A 25,656-nucleotide genomic window follows, 5' to 3' on the forward strand; every position below is an offset into this window, starting at 1 on the left:
TGTAGAGTGGATGCATATATAATATATCTATATATTTAAACTAAGGTGAATTTGCGATGTATCAATTTCTTGTATTGTTCATAAGTTTAGATAATAAATGGGTTTAGCCATACTTCGGCTGGTTTGATATGTATGTTATCTGATTAATTGTAAAAAAAAAAATAAAAAAATATATATAAAAGCGTGTGTTTCATTTAATAATCGAATCAAATCAAATCCAATTTTGAGTTGCAATATTTAAGGTAATAAATGTCATTAAAGTAAAATGACAAGCTGAAAAAACAATAAAGAAAAATTATATCAAAAATAATGTCTACTTACTAATACTGGGGGAAAGTATCCTTCCGTATTTTCTGTGATGAAATTTAGATTGAAACTCCGTATTTTACGTGATATAAAATGGGAGAGGTCAGTCGCTTCACTATAAAAGTTGTTAAAATGAAAGAAAGCAAATGAAACAGCAAATAATCGTTCTCAATAATATGTGGAAATATTTAAACTATATTCAAAAAACGAATACCTCCTCAAAATGTCACATTTATGGGCTGGGTATAAACAATTCATTAATTTTAATAATCTCGAAAAAAGTACTGACATGCATTTTTTTTCATGGGTCTCCTACTCAATAGGCTGCACTGTGTAGTTACTTGTACCTGAATAAAGGCAAACTAACTAAAAACGATTGGCGAAAATACTAATAAATTAAAACTATAAATTACGCCCATGTACAGCAATGCCAACGCTTCTATTTTTACTATTTTTTTATTTCTGTAAGAACATTGTGAATATAAAGCGCTTCACGCTTTAGCCTTCGGCAGCCTTTACACACAAAAAATTTGAAGGAAACGATTTTCATACCATATTAATAGAATGAGCTAAAATATTACAAAAAAAATGTTGATTATTATTTGTAGTTAAAGAAATGATTACTTTCATTTTTCAACAAAGTAATGGGTACCTGCAGAGAAAAGCAAAGATTTCCCTTATATTTCTTTGAAAGAGTTTCATAAATTCATACGCAAGGTTTTTGGGTATAACTTAATCTATAAAAACACGTAATATTCAAAACTAATCATGAAATTTTGAATAAAACAACCCTTAGGTAATGTGAATATTTATTTACAAGTAAATTATATCTTACTGTTTTAACAAATTGTGTAAAATTAAAACAATATTTGCACATATCATTGTATGTTATCTAATTTAGTACTCTGCACATATTTACAAAACATGCATGCGTTCTATGGTATTTACATAATGATTAAAAGTAATTCAATATTATATTACGTCTGTTGTTCGTCGCATTTCGATATATTACTATAAAGCTGTTTTATACGTCGAAGCTTTTTCTGTTTTTATATTTTGTTTTGTTATTGTTCAGAATATTATTGTTAAAAAATAATTAGTGTCAAAAAACAAAAAAAAATCAACGATATATCAACTTATAGTTTATATAGTTTTAGTGTTTGCATTGAGAATGCAAGCAAATCCCATTTTACATGTGTGGCCAAAGTTATGCTATTTTGTTAACAACTAGTTATTCCCTGCGACTCCATCCACAGGCCAGCGGTACTTAAACTGCGACCCGCGGGCCTCATGCGACCCGCCGGGCTTTTGTTCTTGGCCCACCTGGTGATACTTAACTTTCATCAATTTTAAATTTCAAAGGTTTTTTTAGTATAAATTTAGGTTTATAGTATAAATGGTGAATGAAAAAATTGTCTAAATTATAAAAAAAATTACACAAAAAATTAAACAAGTATGACGATTATTCGTTTATATATAGATAGGTTATTAATAATAGGTGTATTTTAGTTATTAATTTATTTTAAATGTTAGTTCCGTGCTCTATCCGAAATGAAATGTACTTATAACTGCATCATATTAAAAATAGGTGCCTTTTAACAATAAATTATGATCACTTAAATAAAATACCAACCCGCATTGGAGCAGCGTGGTGGAATAAGCTCCAAACCTTCTCCTCAAAAGGGAGAGGAGGCCTTAGCCCAGCAGTGGGACATTAACAGGCTGTTACTGTTACTGTACTGTACTTAAATAAAACAATCACATTGAAAATAGGATAAAATTACACAATTTGTTGTTTTAAATTTTATTTAATTAGAGTCATATAAAGTTTACATATCATATATTTAGCATTATATGATTAGCGCCCTAGTACAGTTCCTTGAACTCTCACACGATACATAAACATACATATGTGTTTCTCTCGCAATGGATCAATTTTACCAACGAATACGTAGTTAGCGTCCAGAAATGTTCCACGGGGTAATCACGAAATCATTTTGATTCTTGCTAGAACGACAACGTATTTATTATAAAACTGTAAAAATTATGAATTTATAAATTCAAAGATACATTACATTACAAATCATATGATATGTTAAAATATATGTATTTTTTTAATATTATTATAATATATTTTACTAATATATTTAATCAAAACAACTGCCTATTCAATAGATTAATAAATAAGCAGTTTTATAGCTATTTATCAAATTTTATAAAATTTTATAACTATTTTATAATTAACTTTAAATATTATTGATAAAAGGCCTTTTATAAATTATTAGTGATTCTGAATATTAATTTCCGGTATCATTTCGTAATAAAGATATTTAAGTTATGCAAATGTTAGTTGGGTTAACTAAGATGCAAAGCTATAGAATTAATTTATTTCTTTGTAAGTATGATAGGCTTCAGGCGTTATCTCGTGTCTCCTTGACTTAACGTTTCAAAGATGTGCTTGTACCAAAAGTCCACTGTCTTGCCCCAAGCAGCGAGCGTCGCTCCTTCCAGTTTTAAAACTTCGATGAACATCTTCACTATGACGTCCTTTAAGCTCTATTAACAAAAACATATAAGTTTAATTAAAAATTAATAATTAAAAAAATTAAGTAAGCTTTTATTTAATCCATGTACTAAAACGAACATTTACATATACTGTTGTTATACCACCAGCAGAAAAAGCGTTTGAAAATTTCGTCGTAACAGATTTTAATTTAATTTGAGAAATTTAATCTTGACATACCAACAGGGGTTAATTAAAAGGTTGTAATCATAAATATTAAAAATGATGCTTTGTCGATTGATTTTATTAAATGAAAAAAAAAACAACGAACAGGTACCTACATATATACAAGCAATGTTAATGTTTTGTATTATCAAATTTATAATAATAGAATTTATAAAAAAAAATAACAATAGTGTATACTTAATACACTATTATTAGGAATTGTTATATATAAGAGAGCAGTATCACGTCACACACACAAATAGTCACAGGCGCGGAGAAATTTAATTATTTCGTCATTGTTTAATATTTTTTGTTATTTATTTGAAATGAGATTATTCTAATTGAGGACGTTTAATTTTCTCCTATTCTATATTTAAAAATGAAAAATAACGCTGAGTGTAACTATTTTACAACTTAGTAAACTTACTAAGTTGTAAAATACATATATACATGTAAGATTAAATTTTTGGTATAAATTAGAAAAATCGTCGTTATTTAAATAATATGTAAGCAAATGTGCGTGACTTACATAAAAATGTTCTTTTTGTATTTTTCGTCTCCCGTGCGACTCTCCTAGTTTATTCATCATGGCGGTGACAACTTCTGGCTGATTGAGGTTGAGAACTGCCAAGTTAATGGAGCTCATCAAATTGATCACGTGCGCTTTGAACTGAGGGTTTTGAGAATAATCCTCTTCTGAAGACTTCTTCACCATTTTAAAAAAATCCTTCGTTTCTGGATATGCTCGGAACAATCTGAAAAAAAGTTTTATACGATGTTAAAATATACAATTTTTAAAATGACACACAATATACAAAAAGTACTAACGGCCAGTAAATGTGCCAATACGAATCTCCTAACCTTCTTTTAAAAATGAAAAGAGTAACGTCTCTTTTGAGTGGAGGGTTCGGAGTTTATCTACAGCTTTAATACGGGTTGATATACATGTTACATTCACCGCACGAGATGAATTATAAAGATAAATTAAGCAAATCAATATTCGTATTGAATCCACAATCACCGTTTAAGTTTTACGTGATTGAAACCACGGTTTAATCGCGGCTCGCAGACAAGCCCGCTACAGGTTTTTTCTTGTATATTTGTCATAATGCTTTTATCATTCTTATTTTCTATGTTATCTTAAACTTTACCTCCTTAACAACTCGGTTCCATTTGCAACAGAGTTCGCATACACTGGCGCCCATGACTGCTGAACTGCGTAAACCTCACGTCTCGTCAGACCAGACTGTGTGTTCACTATATCTGGGTCTCCACCCCACCAAAGATAGCTTAACCAGCTACCCATTGTCACCTGTGTGAAATGAAGATACGTTAGAAAATACAATAAGTAATAAAAATATTTTATTTACATTCAAAAGGAATATGTCTAAAATACGTATATTATATATGTATTGTATAAATTTCAAAATATCTCTGATAGATCAGATGCTATTATTATTATTTATAAGCCCACTTTCAGTAACATTATTCAAGAGAACCCCGGTATTAATTTTGTCGATTAAGGCTTTAACCAAGCTTGTTCATTTGTGGATACGTACATAACGGTGCAGATATGGCGGAAGCAAGCAAGTTACCTAACGATCTTTTGATGAGCACAAGATTAATTCATTATAAACATGAAAATTCGTTTCAAATCCACGCTTTCACCATCCAATGGAACATCTCACTTTTATGATGCTTTTATTGATAAAGTTTATGGTTTGCCCACGAAGAAAGCCCGAAAGGTAAGCTTTTATTTCATCATTAAAAACCTATGATAAAAAAGTATTATATTTTATGTCTTTACACAATATTTACGTTTCAGCTATTTATAAAATAAGTCATTTAGGGCAGATGTTGTTTAAAACAAGTTCGCCTTACGCTACGAGAAATAAACCGACAGAAGTTTTTTAAGTTAAGTATTTTGTTTACTAAGATATACCGATTTTTCATGAAGAATAATATGAATGTTCCAAAGCTGGGCAAGGGCTTTCTTTATTGCTAAGGAAAATAAGTCGTTAATATATCATATTGTACTTATTACTAAGATACGTGTATCTACTACTAGAACTCAGATATACCTATGTAAGTATCTGTATATTCTGTTCTACACATGCCCGAACTTAGAGATTCAAAGTCCCTAGGCATTGTGACATTTGAGGCTCCTCCATTCCGAAGCCGTTAGAGTAAAATTTTCTTTTTAGCTGAGTACCTTGTAGGTCTAGCCATAAATCCAGGGCTGTTTCTACATTGTACACGCCTCAGGTTTTATTTGGCTACAGGTAGACGCAAGTATCCATATGTTTGTATGTTTTCCTTCACCAATAATTGTAAATAGTTAATTATATTTAATAACTATTGAATAAAAATATATATAATGAAATGTAAATAAACTATGTAAAGTTTATTTAAATATAAAATATTTATAATTGTATATTAATCTCTGTTGATATATGTATAAACTCCTTATTGTTGAGTAAAAATAATTCACAAAAATGTTCCGTTTACCTTTTGTCTAAGTTTCACCCTCTTTAGCACAACGAACGCTGACAACAAAACAAATGTTGAACACAGGTAGAAATAAAGCATACTTCTAGACAAAAGAACCTTACTCTAGCGCAAATGAAGGAGAACTGAAGTGTGTTAAATTTACCAAAGCTTTTTGTTATCGAGTTTATCTAAGATATATGTTACCAAACAACTGTCTTTCAAGTTGCAAGCGTTAAATAAATAATTACGTGTTAATATTGTGTGATTGAAATATCGGTTATTCAATTATATATATATATTTATTAACTTTATGAAACGAAATATTCACTTTTGGAACTCTATGATTTACTTTGCAGCTTGAAAATTTCGACTGATTTCCGTCACGGCAGCCATTTTCACAAATGCGCGGGATAAATGATAGTGCCCAAGTGTGTCCGCAAACGTAGGTGCATATACAATCGAAATGAGACCTCTACTAAATGTTTTTTGAGAATGCTATTCCCTTGTTAAACATATATAAATTATTTCCATCTCTGGGTAAAGGCTTCCTCTTAAAGAATATGTTATGGAGCTTATACAGCACGCTGTTCTACTGCGGCTTAGTGGATTCTTGTGGATTGACACATCTTACAGAATTTAATTCGAATGATGCAAACATTTCTTATAATATTTTTGACACCACTAGGCAGGACTCAAGATGAATTATGAACACAAATTAAGCACATGAAATATCACTGGTGTCTGCCGGGATTTTAACCCAGAAATTTCGTTATCTTGTTATAATAAAAAAATATAAAGAAAGAAATTGAAATTATCACATATTTTTGTATAATAAAATGTATAATTAGTGTACCTTAGCTGCTGCGCGTTCAACTGAACTATAACTGTCGTCAATTTTACATAACATACGTGTAGTTTAAACAGTCTGATGGTTTTATTTGTGCTGTCAACATTGATACGGTTACTATCACATGAGAACAACGAACCGCATATATAACTTACGATTTACATAGTGACTAAGATTTATCAAATATTTTTTTATGAAATTGAAATCACTTTATAAATATTCGAGATTATAATGTGGGTTTTAGATTTCATAAGTCATATTTTAATTTGTATTCTTCGTTATGTTACGTTTTAGGGTCATGTGATTCAGACCAGCGTGACTCTATATAATTATTAAATCAAACGTATAATAAATAAAATTAATTGGGACATAAATTAGTTTCGAAAAATGATATTGTTTGTTTAGTTATTGTTGTTAGTTAATAAAAGATTTTTTTTCCGTTCGTTGAACCTCTTAAAGATTATACAAAGTGGATTTGTTTTCGATTCGCTCTAACAGAATATGAGATAAATGTATTTTATAACATATCATAATAGAGACAGCTTAACCCACTTGCACCCGTCAAACAAATAAGACCTTTAGTTTTGATCACATAATCTTCCTATTTGGACATCTGCCTGGTTCTCGCAGCTTAATATTAAGCTTCAATTTATGTTGATCTATGAAACGTATATATTGGTTATAAGGTAATCCTTTATTGCAATGTTTCTGCTTTCGAAATAAAATTAACGTAACGCCCTTTAATTGTTTCACTGCTGCGCAAAGGTCTTCTCTTTTTGTCTAAGCTTTGGAGTTTTTTTTTACCACGCTCTGTAGAATTTAATTAAGTACATGTTGCTTATTCAGTTTTTCTAGCCACCACGGCTGAATATTGTAAATACTGTATTTTACTTTAGATGTTAGTGACTCAATCGGGCTTGAATCGTTAAGTGGATCGCAAAATTGATTAATAAGGGAGTTATATACGATGTAAACTGTATCATAAGTAAAGGAAAGTAACAGGCTATAAATGTCTCACAGCTGGGCTAAGGCCTCTTATCCGTTTAAGGAGAGAGTTTGGAGCTTAATTCACCATGCTGTTCCAATGCGGGTTGGTGGATACATGTGACAGATTTTCGTCCACAACATGCAGGTTACCTCACAATGTTTACCTTTGTTGTCGAGCGCGAGATGAATTAGCACAAATTAAGCATATAAATATTCAGTGGCGCTTTGTTAAGTTTCACGCCTTCCTTCCATTGTAATATTACCCCGATTGTTAAGTCGATTTAGTAAAGATACGAACGATAGCTAGTACAATAGAGTAGAGTATAGTTATGATTAATTCTGAAACGTTATAACCAAACACAAAAACCAGAAACAATAATTTTGAACGAATTACTCTGGTTACTGCTTATTTGTCGTATATAATACTAATATACCTAATAAATTTATTTTCTGACTGATTACTGTAGTTATGAAGTTTTTATTATGTAATAATAATAATGTCCTCCAGATCGATTTCGGCCACGGCGGCCAATCTCAAGAGAGAGTGCACAAGTGTGTGCGCAAACACAGGCACACTCTATTCCCTAACTCTCATAATCCGATGGGACGGCAATCCGACACCACCGGAAAGAGTTCAGGCGCAGGACCAACGGCTTTACGTGCTTACCGAGGCACGGGAGTGTACACAGTTCCAACTTCCAGACTCCTGAGCTGCTACTGAGAATTTTCTGACAGAAAAACCCAATAACTTTTTATTGGCCCGACTTGGGAATTGAACCCAGGACCTCCGGGACTGCGGCCTTACATCAAGCCATTAGACCAACGAGACAGTCAGTCAGTTTTATTATGTAACCTATAGATATATGCAATATGCATGTAATGTCTACATCGAGATGACTCAATACTTCATACTAAGATTAAGTTTAAGAGAAATTATCTAGATCAAAAATAGACAAAATGTAAATCACAAACGTTTATTGTTATAAATATATTTGATGTCAGTTGAAAAAAGGTTTTCCATATTTTTATTCTTTTCATTTTTTTTCTAGCTTTTCTAAAAAAGAGTAAGTTATAATGATTAAATTTTTGAGGATTTTATCAGCAAATGATTATATATGCTTGTTATGTACAAGCATATATAATCCCATTATCCATTATCATTATTAAAAATGTTATCCCATTTAATTGGGGTCAACGTAGTGCGATGCAATTTTATCGTCAATTCATCTCTATCAGCCCCAAGCGTAACTAGTTTAGAGCACAGCTAATTTCACTTAATCGTAGATAATTAAATGAAAAACATTACTTATACCTTTCGATCTATATGCTAATACTTAAGTACTTCAAAAACTTATCTCATTTAACTTTGTCTATACAATTAAATAGCATATTGACTAAAATAAATGTAATAAGTCAGTTGAAAATTTGTTTATAATTCCGTGCTCGACGGTAAAGGAACACATCGTGGGCAAGCATCCCTTAATACTTAAGTGCTTAATTTGTAATTTTAATTCATTTTGTAGTTTGGTAGTATAGGTATATATAATACATAGTGATTTTTAAGTGTTGGAAGAAATTGTGTGACGCGTTCATTAAGTTTGAGTGAAATAGAAATATTTACGATATAGGTGTTCATGATATTTGTAATTGTACCATGTGCTTCTTAAGGTGTATATTTATATATATAATTTTTTAATTGATTTAAATCTGTTAAAAAAGTTATATATTCTACAAAAATGCTGTGTTTTTTTATGGTATCGAGAAATTTTATACCATATTGATTGATATACTAAATCTTTCTTAGGGTTTTTAGCCGATTTCCAAAAGAGAGAGAGACTTCAAATAGAGTAATCAATTTCGCTTATTGGTTCTTGTGCAAATGAACATTTTATAATCATTTTTTTAAATACATCGTTAAATCGAAGTTCGTTTAGTCCAGTAGGATAAATTTCGAAATATACCTATATATATAAAATATACGCCAATTAGGATATATTTTTACACTCACAGGTAATTACAATATTAATATTATTAATAAATAATTCTTCAACATTTACATTTTGTATTAAGATTAAGAGAAAAACATGCCAGGTTAGAAATATACATAGATTCAGATAATATTTATTTACTCGATAAAGTAATACATAGGTGATAAAAAAGTATGCATATAGCATTCGTTTCCATTCGACATCCATGCAGGATAAATGATCAATTAATTTTATATAATTACCAAAGTAATATAAACAATCTTTTAGACGGTGTGTTTTTGCTTTAAATTTGTAATGTGTATTTAGTTCTTTTTATTTTAACAATATAATCAGCTTCTGAATATTCATTTATAAAAAACTGATTCATCATCAAATGAGGAAGTGTATTTTTACAACTGAGCCAATAAGAGTTATAAAAATATTTATATATAATTTTTTTATATAATGTTAAGTTAATTAGATGTTTTTCATTTATTATAAAAGGCGTGAATGTGAAAAATATTTATAAATAGATCCTGGTATTCATTTGTTATTATTTCAGTCCTTATTTGGTAACTTCGCTAATAATAATAATTTGTCAATGTTTATTTATTAGCAAGATGAGATGTTAATGAATGGAAGAGTTTAACGTGCTAGGACACAATTAGATAACAGCAGCTACGTCAATATCGCGCCGAGATGGCCCTAAGTAAGATATTCGCAGATTTTTTTAATTTTAATTTATAAAAGCTTATTAAGTGTTCATAAAATATGCTAAAGGAAATAAAAAAGCATAAAAGATGTACAGACATAATTCTATTGCATAATTATTAAATGTTATGCATATAAGACAAATAAATAACAATAAAATATACAAGACAAATAAATGAAGTGATTTTTGGAAACAAGCCAATAGATTTTAGATCAAATTTATATCGAATTTTTATGAAAATCCAAAATGCCGATATCTTATAAGAATCGGTGATATATTTCCTTAGAACAAATCACTACGTTTAAGTTTTGACTTCTCCATATGATCTCAATGAACTAAATAAATAGTAATAAACAAGCTATTTGAGAAGATTCGGAGCTTATTCCACCATGCTGCTCCAATACAGGTAGGTACACATGTGGCAGATTTCACCCAATGCAGGTCTTATCACTAAATATCACTAATCTAATCAGAACGAATTTTCAAAAATCAGCGATGTTTTCCGGGTTCGAATTCGCATACTTCGGTTAAGATTCTCTTATTCTAAACACTGGGCCATCTCGACTCCGGAGCGTCTCTATAAATTGCAAAGTAACACAGTCAATGCAAGGAAACAATAAATTAGTATAATTCTTCTTTTTTTTAGTGCGTAAATTAATTCATTTGAATAATTAAAACTGACATTTGAAACTCTGTGTTTGCGCTTTGTTAATTGATTGAGTTAATTGCTCGGCTTTTATTTGCTTTAATTACGAACCAACTAACATTAATGTTTTAATACGAGCATTTGTATTTTTTATTTGATTTGCTTAATATTTAATTATATTTACGGGTAGCTCTAAATTTGCATGGGTGAAAATTATTGTATATTATCAGAAATTAAGATGACGCCATAGGACTTTCGTATAATCTATTAATGATTCGATTTTTTTAGAATATAGATTAGAGAATTTTTTAGAATACTGAAAAAATCAAAAGAAGGACGAAACGAAAGAGGAGGAGAAAGAGGACCACTGATAAATACACCTAGAATATAAAAAAGACGGTAAATATTGTTTTTAAGCTTGATAACTTGGTTGACAGTAAAGAAAGTTAACATTTAATGAAATATGAAATTGTATATAGCGAATTCTATGTTTGCAAGCTCGTTTAGCTACCACTCATTCATCTTATATTTTTACGCTAAACAGAAATATTAAGTATTATTGTCCACGATTCACCACTGCCACGAAACCAAAGTGGAGTGAGCCAAACAGATGAAAATGACATAAATTAGTTCTAAGGGTAGGTGGTGCATATAAAATATTTGGAATGGTGAAAATTTCAAACATCCCGCCCGACTACGAATATAATAAAAAAATCCTCCCGACCGATTTCGGTCATTGAGGCCATTCTCAAGAAGGATCGTCTACGCAGTGTGTGTACTAACATAAGTCGATAGGACAGTCACAGCTTTACGCGCTTATCACTGCAGTGCTTAACTGTCAAATTTCAAACTTCAAACTCAGTAGCTCGACCGAGACTCAATAATTTAATACTGGCCGTCCACCGGGGGTGCCTGGAATCTGCGATTTATCTAGCAAGACACAATACTAATATAAAAGTTTTATATCAACAAAGACTTATTACTATGTGGCGAGTGCACAATGCGTCTAAACGCAGCACAAACATCACCTGATCAACCACGTCATGGATCAGGTGATGTTGCAGTGGTCTGATGTATGTCGTCACACGTATGGATACGCCCCTTCGGCAATATGGTCGCATGCGCATCTATTGTCCTCGCAGCGACGTCACACGCTTGACCACACCCCCAGCAAGATGGCCGCATGCATCGCTTTTGTTTTCGCCTAGGAGGAGGTCCCAAAAGTGGCAAGCACGCGTGGTGGTCATCGTGAGAGGGGAATGCCTATATAAGCGCTGTTGTTGTTGTTTATTTTTAATAAATTAATTATTTCAACTATTTTTACTGTGCGCTCTAATGTAAACATTGTTGACTTGTCACAATAAATAACTCTTAAAGTCTGCCGGAGTTTTTAATTGGTGGTTAAGCTGCGATCCCCTTCACTGGTGACCCCGACGTTTGAAGAACGAAGAAGAAGAAGACCTTTCAAGATGTCAATGCCGGACGCTCCATTATCACGTGACGCCACAGCTGTTACCGCCCTTCCGGCCACTGGAGAAACGATGCGAGTTGGAGTGAGAGTACCTGTATTCAACCCAGATGATCCAGAATTATGGTTCGCACAGCTCGAAGGTCAATTCACCCTGTCCGGCATCCGAGAAGACTCCACGAAGTTCTATTACGTACTAGCGCAACTAGAACCACAGCACACGGCGGAAATAAGGGACCTGGTCGTAGCTCCACCTTCCACCGGCAGGTACGACAAATTAAAAGCCGAATTAATACGGAGGCTGTCAGCTTCACAAGAGCGTAAAATAAAACAACTTCTAATGCACGAGGAACTCGGTGATAGAAAGCCCACACAATTTTTACGGCATCTACAACACCTAGCTGGGCCAACTGTTCCAACCGATTTTATCCGTACCATCTGGTCAAGTCGACTCCCAACGCATTTGCAGACGTGTATAGCAGCGCAGCATACGAAGATGAGCCTTGAAGACATGGCAGAGCTTGCCGACCGTATCAACGAAATCGTTCCAGCAACATTGCAAGTGTCCGAGCAAGTAGCCGTGCCAGTAGCCGGTCGAGTAGCCGGGCAAGTAGCCAGTGCATCTAGTTCCACTCTAGGAGTACCAAGTACTAGTTTCGAAAGCCTGAATCAGACCGTAGCTGAGCTGAGCAAGCAGATGGAGATACTTAGCATGCAACTTAACCGAAGACAGCCACGATCCCGCTCACGATTCGCCATAGACAGATCGCGACGACATTCCCGCGCACGTTCCCGCTCACAAACAAATAACTACCCGTACTGTTGGTACCATTATAGATTCGGCGAGCGCGCACGCAAATGTATTCAACCGTGTAGCTACAAGAAGATGGGAAACTCTCAAGGCAGCCAGTAGTGGCGGTAGACGACTGCCTTACAATTTCGGGCCGCCTGTTCATCACGGATCGCAAGACCAAAGTGCAATATTTAGTTGACACCGGTTCAGACCTCTGTGTCTTTCCAAGATCCGCTGTTCGGGAACCTAGAAACAAAATGGGATACGAATTGTTCGCTGCAAATGGGACTATCATTTACACATATGGCTTCCTCCCCTTAACGCTGGATCTAGGACTTAGGCGCGCTTTCACGTGGCGTTTCGTCGTAGCAGACGTCTCAAAGCCCATCATCGGCGTCGACTTTTTAAGTTACTACAACCTGCTAGTCGACTGTCGCAACCAGCGCCTCGTTGACGGTGTTACCACACTTGCTGTTGCACTCCCGAAACAACGTTCTACGGAAACAATTTCCTCAGTCCGTACGACTTTAGAGGATACATCTTATCATCGCCTGCTTAGAGAATTCCCAGAAATCACTCGCCCTGCTGGAAAGCCGCACATCACCAAACACTCTACGGTGCACCATATCCGTACCACCGATGGACCACCGGTATCTAGCCGCCCGCGACGGTTAGACCCGGAAAGACTAAAAATCGCTAAGCAAGAGTTCGATGAGATGTTACAGAGTGGCACAGCAAGAAGATCTGACAGCCCATGGTCATCACCGTTACATTTAACTAAGAAGAAAAACGACGGGTGGCGACCGTGCGGCGATTACAGAGCCCTAAACGCCCGTACAATTCCCGATAAGTACCCTATCAGGCACTTGCATGATTTTACGTGCCAGTTGACAGGCAGTACGGTCTTTTCAACCATAGACCTGGTTAAAGCTTATCATCAGATACCAGTATACGAAGACGACATTCCGAAAACCGCTATCGCCACTCCTTTCGGGCTTTACGAATTCCCGTTCATGACGTTCGGTCTTCGTAACGCCGCACAAACCTTTCAAAGATTCATGGACGAGGTACTGCGGGGCTTAGATTTTTGTTATGGGTACCTGGATGACATTCTAGTCTTCAGCAGCAGCAGTACCCTTCATCAAGAGCATCTCAAGTTGTTGTTCCAAAGACTAGCAGAATATGGAGTTCTAATAAATACCAACAAATGTACTTTCGGCAAAACGCAAGTCCAGTTCCTGGGCCACAACGTGTCAGCAGCAGGAATACAGCCGTTAGAATCGAAGGTTGAAGCCATTCAGAACTTCCCGGTACCCAAGACGCTAAAAGAATTACGAAGATTTTTAGGTATGATCAATTTTTATCGCCGTTTTATACCTAATGCTGCAAAAGTTCAGGCACCGCTCAACCAACTCCTCGTTGGGCCTAAAACCAAGGGATCGCAGCCTATTAACATGACGCCTGCCCTATTAGAGTCTTTCGAACTGTCTAAAAAGCAACTTTCAGAAGCTACGCTTTTGGTCCACCCAGATCCTCAAGCAGAACTGTCCATACAGACGGACGCTTCAGATACAGCAATAGGGGCTGTGCTGCAACAGTTCAAGAACAATGAATGGCAACCCTTAGCATTCTTTTCGAGGAAGCTAAGTCCATCACAGAAAAAGTACAGCCCATATGACCGAGAGTTATTGGCAGTGTATGACGCAATTAGACATTTCAGATTTATGGTGGAAGCTCGGACATTTTGTATCATCACGGACCATAAACCACTTACGTTTGTCTTTGCTAATCACCGAGAGAACAGTTCGCCACGCCAGTTTCGCTACTTGGACTTTATAAGCCAATTCACCACAGACTTCAGATATGTAGCTGGTAAAGAAAATATTGTTGCAGATGCCCTTTCGCGTATCGAGGCAGTTTCTATACCCTTAGATTACCACTCCCTGGTCAAAGCACAAGAGGCGGACAGCGAGCTACAGGACCTGCTGAAAAATGGGTCTGCGCTTAGGTTGAAGAAAATACGATTAGAGTCAGAGCCAGCTCTTCTGGTATACTGCGATGTCTCTCAAAGTAATCCTCGACCATTCATCACACCTTCATATCGCAAGCAGGTATTCGATTCGCTCCACAATTTAAGCCATCCAGGAGCCAAGCCTACGGTCAAGTTAGTTACAGAGCGCTACATTTGGCCTGGTATCCGCAAAGACTGTCGACAATGGGTAAAGGAGTGTCAACAATGTCAGCAAAGCAAAGTGACCAGACACACTCAAGCTCCGCTACAAGCCTTCGAAAGCCCTTCCGCACGTTTTCGACACATCCACTTGGATTTGATAGGTCCTTTACCTTTATGTTTAGGTTACAGGTACTGCCTAACCATCGTGGACCGCTACACAAGGTGGCCAGAAGTCTACCCACTACAAGACATCACCGCCGAAAGCTGCATTGCTGCCCTTTCCAGTGGTTGGATATCACGGTTCGGGTGCCCCGAACACATCACCACTGACCGTGGTCGGCAGTTTGAGTCGGGCGCTTTCAAAGAACTGGTCAAGCTCATCGGTGCCAACCATCATACCACAACGGCATATCATCCGACAGCTAATGGTATGGTAGAAAGACTACACCGTCAATTAAAAGCCGCAATTGCCTGTCATTCTACTCCGAACTGGGTAGAAGTGTTACCTTGGGTATTACTAGGTATACGCAGCGCATTCAAGGATGACATTAAAGCTTCAACGGCCGAACTTGTCTACGGGGAACCACTGCGGTTACCTGGACAGTTCTTCTCATCAGCACCCCCAACCATCGAGGACATCACCGAATTCATTGGTAGAATCCGAACACATGTCAATAAATTAAGGCCACAACCATCATCTTGGCACACAAGTTCTAATCAAACTTTTTACATACCAAAAGACCTTAGGCTTACCTCGCACGTATTTATCCGGCAGGGTCCCCATCGGAAACCCCTTCAAGCACCTTATTCAGGTCCATACAGGGTGCTGCGACGCGAGGAGAAAACCTTTGACATCGACGTACAAGGCAAAACGCAGCGAATCAGCATAGACAGACTGAAACCAGCTTACATACTCGCTGAGGACCAGACAGACCAGAATATCAAAGTTCAGGAGAAGTCTGATGCCATCCCTGCCAGTAAAACCAGGAGTGGTAGAGTGGTCAGATTCCCAAACTACTATCGCCCGTAGTCACGGTCTCGGCGGGGGAGTAGTGTGGCGAGTGCACAATGCGTCTAAACGCAGCACAAACATCACCTGATCAACCACGTCATGGATCAGGTGATGTTGCAGTGGTCTGATGTATGTCGTCACACGTATGGATACGCCCCTTCGGCAATATGGTCGCATGCGCATCTATTGTCCTCGCAGCGACGTCACACGCTTGACCACACCCCCAGCAAGATGGCCGCATGCATCGCTTTTGTTTTCGCCTAGGAGGAGGTCCCAAAAGTGGCAAGCACGCGTGGTGGTCATCGTGAGAGGGGAATGCCTATATAAGCGCTGTTGTTGTTGTTTATTTTTAATAAATTAATTATTTCAACTATTTTTACTGTGCGCTCTAATGTAAACATTGTTGACTTGTCACAATAAATAACTCTTAAAGTCTGCCGGAGTTTTTAATTGGTGGTTAAGCTGCGATCCCCTTCAACTACAATTAATTTCCTTTGTAAGTAATCATTTGATTTCTTTATGTATCGCCTTTAAAACAAGAACAATTAATAACATGTAGCATCATCATCATCATCATCATGTCAGCCGAAAGACGTCCACTGCTGGACTAAGGCTTCCCCTAAGGATTTCCATGTTGGCCGGTCTTGCGCTGCCTGCAACCAACGGCTTCCCGCGACTCTTTTTATGTCGTCGGTCCACCTTGTAGGGGCTTTGCCCACGCTGCGTCTTCCGATTCGTGGTCGCCACTCTCGAACCTTTCTGCCCCAGCGGCCGTCACTTCTGCGAGCGATGTGCCTCACCCACTGCTACTTCAATTTAGCAATTCTCTGCACTATGTCGGTTACTTTGGTTATTTACGGATCAGAGACGTGGTCGCTCACTATGGGCCTCATAAAAAGGCTCAAGGTCACTCAAAGAGCAATGGACAGATTCCTCTGCGAGAAACTCCGAGCATAGCCCTCTCCATCTCGAATCAGAAATGATGAAATACGCAGGCGAACCAGATATACATGTAGTCGTAACACGGTAAATACACGATTTAAGGCAAAATTCATTACATGGAATAGAGTGTGTATTTATAAATTTAAATTACAAATTAAAATGATCGAAATTTGAAATTACGAGGTAAACAAGATTTGACAGCTTGTCGGTCTGGTGAAGCGTCGTATCGATGGTCGGCCATGTTGAACGCCGCCATTATTGCGAAATAAATTAAACTGCAAGCGACACCACGTCTACGACGAATCGCCTTATTTCTTCTTATTTTTTATATTGTAGTATTTTTTTTAAAATAAACTAAGGGCTTATTCTTAGAAAAAGTCGACAGCACGTTGTATTTATAATATTGTTTTTTGTTTAAACTATGATGGATTCTATTAGTATTATCGTTTGTATAATTGTACAAAAAAAATTATGTAAATATTAATAATAAATGTATAAGTCGACTAAGTGTAAATAATGTAATTTAATATAAGATTTTACCGGTATAAACAAAAAGTTAACAAAAATATATATGTCTAATCATATATAACTGCTATATAATTCAATAAGAATAACTTGTCATATTGCTATATTTCATATGCGCTCCATGTTTTTATTTTAGTCTGCTACTCACAAGCGACCGGTCCCGTCTTCGCAGAGGTTGAATCTATATAGGTCTACATATTGTCGACTTCAGTCGGTATTTTTTTTCGAAATTTTCAACAATAACCTATGAAGGTTATTGTTGATAATTTTTTAGCCAATTTAAACAGAACTAGTGAATTATTCATCTAAACCTTGTTCATGAATCACTCCCTCCAATGGTGAGGACCGTAAACCCATTCAGTTGTTTTTAAGTTTATTACATTTACCAACGCCTATAGACATAGGCGCCGTGACCACTCACTATAAGGTACCTACAAATATGATAAAAAAAAATGTTGTATAAAGTTTTATAAGAATCAGTTCAGTAGAAGATGTTGGAAAAGCTTTCACAAAACTTGAAACGAACAAACATACGGGGACAAGCTAAATAAAACTTTTTAAAAATAAAGTTAAATATTCATATGCTTTTGAATTGAAATCAGTTTTAATCAAAAATCGATCACAGTTACGAGTAGCTACATTGTAGTGAGCTTTACGTATTTTAATATGTGTGTTGTGTGTTCTTTATGCCTCCACTCCCATAATCCGGAAGTGCAAATAATGTCCAAACTCCAGGCTTTTCCTGTGAATTTCTTGAGAAAAAGTTTTATACCATTATCTTTATTTAAAAGTATAAATACTTTCAATTAAAAGTTTTAAGCGGATTACTAATAACAAAGATTTTTTAAGTATCATAGGTCAACCGGAATGAGTGGCTCTCGTCAGAGAAATCGTTCTTATTTTATCCATACTTAATGGTGATTTCATCGTGGCATTTTGCATTCTTTAACACATCATTCGAAATTAATTAAAAAAATAAGCTGACTCAAAAACAGCAGCACTAAATAGTAAGAATAACTACAATTACTATAAAGTTAAATTTATTTATTTGTTGAAACTATGTACAGACATTTTCATAAAATACAAAATTAAAATAAAAAGATCAAAATACACATTACAAATTTAAAGCAAACACACGCCGTCTAAAACATTGTCCTGTGGCATTGTACCCAAGACGCTGGCACTATTGTCTCTCTGTACATCTCTGTTCTTTTTATTTTAATTTTCTATAAAGTTATAAATAAAAAGTATAAAGTATTTAATGTAAATTAATATTGTAAAATGACGATTCAAGTATTAAAAGTCTACCTATTTAAATAGTATATTTTGTTCTTGATATTTTTCGTTTCGACATTTAACAACATTGTATTTTTGATTTGAAATACCGTTAATTAATTATCCATGTACATAATGCGACATCTTGCAATTGTAACAATAATAAAAAAATAACCTGACGTTTGGAGCGACATATCCGACAAGTAGATTGTCCGTGGAAAAATATATTTTTCATACTAATCGTCAGTAATTTAATACTATTTGTTAATTAGCAACAATGCCAAAACAAATATATTGTTGCCGTAAATTCACCGCGTTTAGTAATAGTTTCCGGTCCGGTATGGGGCCGTTGGAAACAATCCAAGGTAATCAATACGTACGGGGCTGAAGTTTTATATTCGTATAATATATGGCCGTTTGAACTAAGAATAATCGAGGCTTTATTTGAAAATAGAGTGTGTTCGTTTTCAATAATATTATTTGAAATAAAGAAAACGTATGTAAAACGGTTGAAAAAGATTGAATTAAATTTTTTTTTGTGATATTGTACCGTTTTTTATAAAATGTCATGCTAATATATAATTAAAGTTTGCTTGTCATGGATTTTACTTTATTTTTTTCTACATATTTATGGAAATTTGAGCTATATCATCTATTTATTTTCATCGAAATCGGTTCAATAAATTTTTATATAGTATTGCAGCATACTGTAGTGCTTACTTACTGACGTTCGTCTACCTTCTGATAAATTTTAGTACACGCTTTCTGCAAATAAATATTACCGATAAAAGTTTGATATTTGAACTGATAGTAATAGGATGCTTCAAAAAATATTAAAGAAGATGACATAAGGCGCCCGGAGAGATCAGAAACGCTTGTGTTTATTTTAGTTTATTTAATTTTATTTATTAGGTTTTCTTACAATCACACTAATACATTTAAAGAAACAATAAATACAAACTTATCATCTAAGTGTAGAGACCAATTAAAAGTAAACATAACATGTAAATGAAAAATGGAAACCAGTTCATAAATACAAAAAAAGAAGCTTAAAAAAAAAGGAAGAAACGAAAAATAATAATTTATAAATATATCCAACACGTGATACTCATAACTATTTATCATTCAAGTACCCATTTACATACATCAAAAAGGAATTGAATCTGCGTGAATGACGACAAAAGAACAAACCTGGTTCAGAAGTTTACACAGTCTTGAAATTGGGGAAATTGCACCAAGAACAGTTCAACGCAAGGGTGAGCAGAGGGGTGTTATCGGAGATGGAGGATATCTAGCAGGAACGATAAGTAGGATTTTTATAAGCGATTCTGGACAGTCTATTATATTGTTGTATGCTTAGATGCTGTTTTTTAAATCTACTAATCCTATTAATTATACATATGTATGTGACTGACTCGTTGGTCTAGTGGCTACATGGAAGGCCGCAGACCCGGAGATCCTGGGTTCAAATCCCCGGTCGGGCTAAGAAAAAGTAATTGAGTTTTTCTGTCAAAAATTCTCAATAGTAGCCCGGAGTCTGGATGTTGAAAGTGTGTACACTCTCGTGCCTTGGAAAGCACGTAAATCCGTTGGTCCTGCGCCAGAACTTTTTTCAGTCGTGTCAGGTTGCTGTCCCATCGGATTATGAGAGTTAGGGAATAGAGAATGCACCTGTGTTTGCGCACACACTTGGGAATATAATATGTCCTGCGCAGTTGGCTAATCTCTCTTGAGATTGGCCGCCGTGGGTCGGTTAGGAGGACATCATCATCATCATCAATTATAAAAAAAGTTCATTAAAACGGTCTTCAGATTAGAAAGGTCAACTTGATATTCGAGTCACAAATCTTCCGGTTTACCTGGTATTTGTTGAACTTCTTCATAAACATTTATGGGTTCAATATGTAGGTCAAGCTCGTGTTACGGTTAGTGGTTTTTTATGCTACGTTATATTGAGAGGGTTAATTCAATACGGTCTTTGGAGTTCGTATTAAGTGTTATGTAGATTATATTCAAATGTACAAACATACAGAGTTTACTTTCAGGTATTTTCATGTATCCATTGTATAATCGATATGGTTGATACTAAATATCTTGTTTTTTTAGGTCATACTTGAGACAGTATGAACTGTAGTAATCACAATTAATAAATTTAATATTAGTATAACATTTAATTAAATATTGTTTTTATGTTAAATAAATTGATATACATTTGTAAAGTAGGACGATGTTTTTGTCTGTTGTAGTATTTAAAAATGTTATTGCGATTTGTATTTAAATCTATAAAAATCTTTACTTTTGTGAGTTTCTGTTACTACTATCGTTAAACTATCGTTATAGAGTCTGCTCTAGAAGAGCAGGTTCTGTACACTTAACTCCCAACAAAGAGCTACAAAGTATTTACGTTATATGTAAGTATTTTATTTTATTTAAAAACTTCTTGCATTTCTGCCAACATTCTTTGATTTAATTATTTCTCTGAAATATATTAGAAAGAACTGGCGCTTATTTACCCCAAAGCCTGAGTCTAGCGGTGCAGAGAGGCAATAGTGCCAGCGTCTTGGGTACAATGCCACAGGACAATATTTTAGACGGCGTATTTTTTCTATAAATTTTTAATATGTAATTTTTTTTTTATTTTAGTTATAGAATATATAAATAAAAATGACTGTATATAGCTTATAAATCTATATATAATAATTATAATTCTATTTTACTTAATTGAAAATAAAATGATTCGTCACACGTGTATAAATTAATTATTTATTTATGGAAAATTTGTATTATAAATATGGTTGCTTATTGTTGTTGCTAACTTGATTCGTATAACTGACAAAACATTTTGATAAAACTTATTTTATTACACCTGTAATGCTTATCGATTGCGATAAGATTGCAATTTCAATTAAAACAAGTATCGAATTAGGTATGTAAATTTTAAGTATGATTAAAAACACATTTTCCTCAAATATACATATATAAATATTTCTTGAAATAACTTCACTTCAAATATTAAATACTAATTACAGTATGATTTTAATTCTAATAAGACAGACATTTGAAAATGTACATCGAAATTATGTTTCCTACAAATTGTAATAATTAATATTCATTAAAGAACATCGTTAAAATATAGTACTCTATTTAATTGCGGAATTTTCATAAGTACACGCCAAGTAAAATTAAGCAAGTTATTTGAACAGACGTACCTTTACATATGACTCGTTTTATGTCACTTATTAATCCGAGCGCTGGATCTGATATTCTTTACCACTAATTGCATTCATAAAACTCATAACACATTGTATAATGTCGCAATTGTTAAAGCAGCAATGCGCTACATCAGTTTTGTACGTTGAAGTGTTTTTTTAATAAAGTTTTTTACCGCGTGACCGTATGTGCGGTCAATGACTCAAGAGACACATCATATCTGTACGGAGGCTGGTTTGATACTGACAGTTTTCAGTTGTTTACTACGCCCCGCCCGCCCTTCGAGCCACGCCGTAGGGCACGAATCTAAGTGATGTATAACCTCTTTGCTAGACGTACACTGAGTTATTTTATTAGATTGTTGTACGTGAGTTGAGGCTACAGCCTTTGCATAGTCAACAGCGGCTTCACCTTTTTAATTTTAAAGTATTCTCTCAGCTTAAAGCTACAAAGTTACGTAGGTATCAAACCTTGTTTACTTTTATTATTCAGCTCAATTTATTCATGTCCAAATGAGTGATTTAGAATTGTTTAATTTAAAATTGGAAAAAGAAGATAGACAGTAGAGTTAAACTCCTAAAATATAGGGAACACAGTTGAACACTAACATTACGACTAATTCATATTGTAGCTACTTATGTACACATAAGTGTATTTAAAAACAGAAATTCTGCTTGAAAATGGTTTAATAAAAACACATAACGAAATGCCATGATATTGTATTAAATAAATAAATAAAATTAACGTCACGAATGAAAACATAATCAAGGACTTAACAATAACCCTGTGAAACTATAGCTCAAATCCTGAAGAGTTTTTCTTTCACTTCACTCTGAGCACAGTATGATACCTCACGACACGAAGCGAAGCAAACTTCTGTGATACAGTTGGATCTATATCGTATAGTATTTGCTAAGACTATATATAGCCTGTTGACGCAGTTGCCAGTATCCCTGCCTTCCACTCCGGGGTTGCGGGCTCAATTTCCTCCACCAGTCTGAATGTATATGTGCAATTGTTAGAAATTACATACGCAAAAATGTTTATCAGCATGCCCATAACACGGGCATTAAGTTGCCTACCTTAGAACCAGACGATCGTGTGTATAAAATATGTATGTACAAAATACCTATTGTAATTCAGCAATACGAAGATGGTACCTTTTTCTGTTCTTTTCAGTTACTAACGTGGGATGATTTGAGGTTTGAAAGTACTTTGCGTTACGTAATCATCGTCGCTCTACTTTATTGGGTTTTTGAAGTGATTGCATGTTTTGTGTGAAAATAAGCAACTGATGTTTATAATGTCGCAGCTGGTTGGTGTCCCTCGCTGATTGTTAGTACCAGTACTACTTGAATATCTTTGGGCGTTTTTAATACATCACAGTTACACAGTTATTGATTTAGAAAATATAATACGTCTATTTTGTGGATGTCCTTTTGGCTTAGATAATAATTAGTGGCATCTGACAATTGCATTATGCCATCTCATATTTGATTCATCTTATCGATTGTTTCTCTATATTCGTCCAGTTGGATATTATAATGAAATGACACGAAAAACTATATAAATTTATGTTTGTTTACTTAATTGCATGAAAGTGACGCTTTATGGGCTTAAATATAAAAATATGCAATGATGTCACAACATATTAAATAATTGGAGTTTCTCTTTCGATGGAGTGAACTAAAATATAATTCTCTGTTTTGCGAGAGAAACTTGGGGCTAATGTTTGTTGTCATTAAAAAATAGAGTAAATAAGTAAAGTAATTATTACAGACTGTAAATATCCCACTATAGGGCTAAGGCCTCCTCTTCTTTTTGAGAAGGCTGGGGTCTTTTTGGGGGCTTACTCCACCACGCTGGATAAACGTGACAGATTTTCATCGTGATTTTCTTTTCTTTTGATGAGATGTTGAAAATTAAGAGATGCTTGTCGACTGTGGGCTGTGGGTTTGATTCACGTCTTCTAACCAATAAGTCATCACGGCTCACTCGTAATAATTATATAAATTATAAATATATTACCTCTTTAAAGATGATACTTAAACAAACAATATTACAAAAAAATATCCATAGATAATGTATTTAGGGAGATTACGATTTTAGGAAGATGGCGGGTGCTCAATGGATGCGACTAGCACAGGACCGGGAGAACTGGCGCGCCTGTGAGGAGGCCTATGTCCAGCAGTGGATTAATGTGGGCTGAATATGATGATGATGATGATGATGTATTTAAAATAATCCGTTTCGAATGAAATAATCTATACGAATACGATACAAATAAATATTTTTCCTTATTTTTTGATATATATTATATATAGATTGAAGTATGATTATTAAATATTCATTAGTTTCGTAGATTATTTACATTTTTTTGGCTTCACTTAAACGCAAGTTACTTAAAGTCAAACCTAAATATATAGCGATGACCAAGATATTAGTATTTATTTTAAAGAAAAAAAAGTACACGATGTTTTTCTGATAGAATATTTGAATATAAATAATAATATATTCAACGAAGAAATAAAAACGACACAGTGTACTGGATTTTTTTTATATGGAATTCTTAATTGGAACTGGTATGACAAGGGTAGCAATTTCACATTCAAATATAAAAAAGAGTTGTATGTTCCCTAAAAACAAACTAACGTAAACAAATATACAGGACCCGAGTAAACTATGTAATTTTCCCAGGCAAGTCTCGATAAAAGTAATAAGGAAAAGGTTTGGAGCTTCCACAACACTGCCCTAATGCGGATTATTGGATACTTATTATGGATGGTTGTCTATATTGCCTATAGCCCATAGGCCATAGGCATACTGACCGACGACTTGAAGAAAATCAGACTAGACGCGGAAGGCGGAAACTGGGAGATTTGGTTTGTCGTTTTGAATAAAAATATTGTGTTTGATTGACAAAGATTAATTTGACGCACCTTTTGGAAGAAGGACAATGAAGCAGTGGATTGAGATTGTGATTGGTGATAATAATTATGACGATGACACCTATATCGCCCCTATGTTAATCCGGGAATGCAAATAAATCACATAATTTAAATAATTCAAACCCAGATAATGACTGTCGGTTAATCAATACGAACTATTCTATTTTACGAAAGTCATCCAACGCTAAATATAAATGTAACCACAGCCAACGTCGTTCTGAAACCACACATATTACTCAAAGAAATAAAATCCCCTTGAAAATACATTGTAAAACATTGTTTATTAATAGCGACAGCTTAAATAAATTAAGTATTTCTTAATAACTGCTTAATGCTTTTTTTATTCTTATAATGAAGTCCAATTTTAAAACATAGCAACATTTAATTCTACTTCAATGTTTTAGTGGTCAGCTTTTAAGGCTGTGAGGTTGGTACTGTCAATTCGTGGCTTATAATCGCATAACTTATTTTGTATACCTGTGTTGCAAAGTGAGCCAGTGCAATTACGAGTACAGGCACAAGAGAAATCGTAGATACAATGATGGGGATGATAAATCACGGTAGCGTATTGACAGTAAACAAGATTATGTTTATTTTTATAATACATTGACGATATTTTTAGTATTT

The 25,656-nt window shown here is 34.5% G+C and overlaps 2 protein-coding genes across 7 annotated transcripts; one reads left to right on the forward strand and one right to left on the reverse strand.

Moving 5' to 3' along the window:
• Positions 1-1,098: 1,098 nt before the first annotated feature.
• Positions 1,099-22,332, reverse strand: LOC126770837 (globin-like). 6 transcript variants are annotated; one of them, XR_007669491.1, is made up of 5 exons: positions 5,543-5,696; positions 4,186-4,346; positions 3,564-3,789; positions 2,052-2,862; positions 1,099-1,921 (listed from the first exon to the last, which is right to left on the reverse strand). XR_007669491.1 is itself a non-coding variant. In XM_050490435.1 (5 exons), the coding sequence occupies exons 3-5, from the start codon at positions 4,338-4,340 to the stop codon at positions 2,725-2,727; spliced, it is 519 nt and encodes a 172-aa protein (XP_050346392.1). In that variant the 5' UTR covers positions 4,341-4,346; positions 5,543-5,580; positions 22,081-22,317; the 3' UTR covers positions 1,099-2,724. The 6 variants fall into 6 exon arrangements, 5 of the variants coding, with proteins under 5 accessions (XP_050346392.1, XP_050346391.1, XP_050346390.1 ...); XM_050490435.1 differs by adding an exon at positions 22,081-22,317 and having other exon boundaries at positions 1,099-2,862; positions 5,543-5,580; XM_050490434.1 differs by adding an exon at positions 6,378-6,395 and having other exon boundaries at positions 1,099-2,862; positions 5,543-5,580.
• Positions 12,153-13,064, forward strand: LOC126770885 (uncharacterized). The gene has a single exon (XM_050490494.1). The coding sequence runs from the start codon at positions 12,153-12,155 to the stop codon at positions 13,062-13,064; it is 912 nt and encodes a 303-aa protein (XP_050346451.1).
• Positions 22,333-25,656: the final 3,324 nt, after the last annotated feature.

The sequence above is a fragment of the Nymphalis io genome, chromosome 9 (assembly GCF_905147045.1).
Source record: "Nymphalis io chromosome 9, ilAglIoxx1.1, whole genome shotgun sequence".
NCBI lineage: Eukaryota > Metazoa > Arthropoda > Insecta > Lepidoptera > Nymphalidae > Nymphalis > Nymphalis io.

Bases quoted from the DNA above. Each gene is read 5' to 3' on its own strand.
- LOC126770837 (XM_050490431.1), bottom strand. From the start codon at position 5,623: ATGCTTTATTTCTACCTGTGTTCAACATTTGTTTTGTTGTCAGCGTTC. The intron at 4,347-5,542 runs GTAAACGGAACA...CATTTCACACAG, and splicing joins GGGTGAAACTTAGACAAAAG to GTGACAATGGGTAGCTGGTT. The intron at 3,790-4,185 runs GTAAAGTTTAAG...ACTTTTTTTCAG, and splicing joins GGAACCGAGTTGTTAAGGAG to ATTGTTCCGAGCATATCCAG.
- LOC126770885 (XM_050490494.1), top strand. From the start codon at position 12,153: ATGTCAATGCCGGACGCTCCATTATCACGTGACGCCACAGCTGTTACC.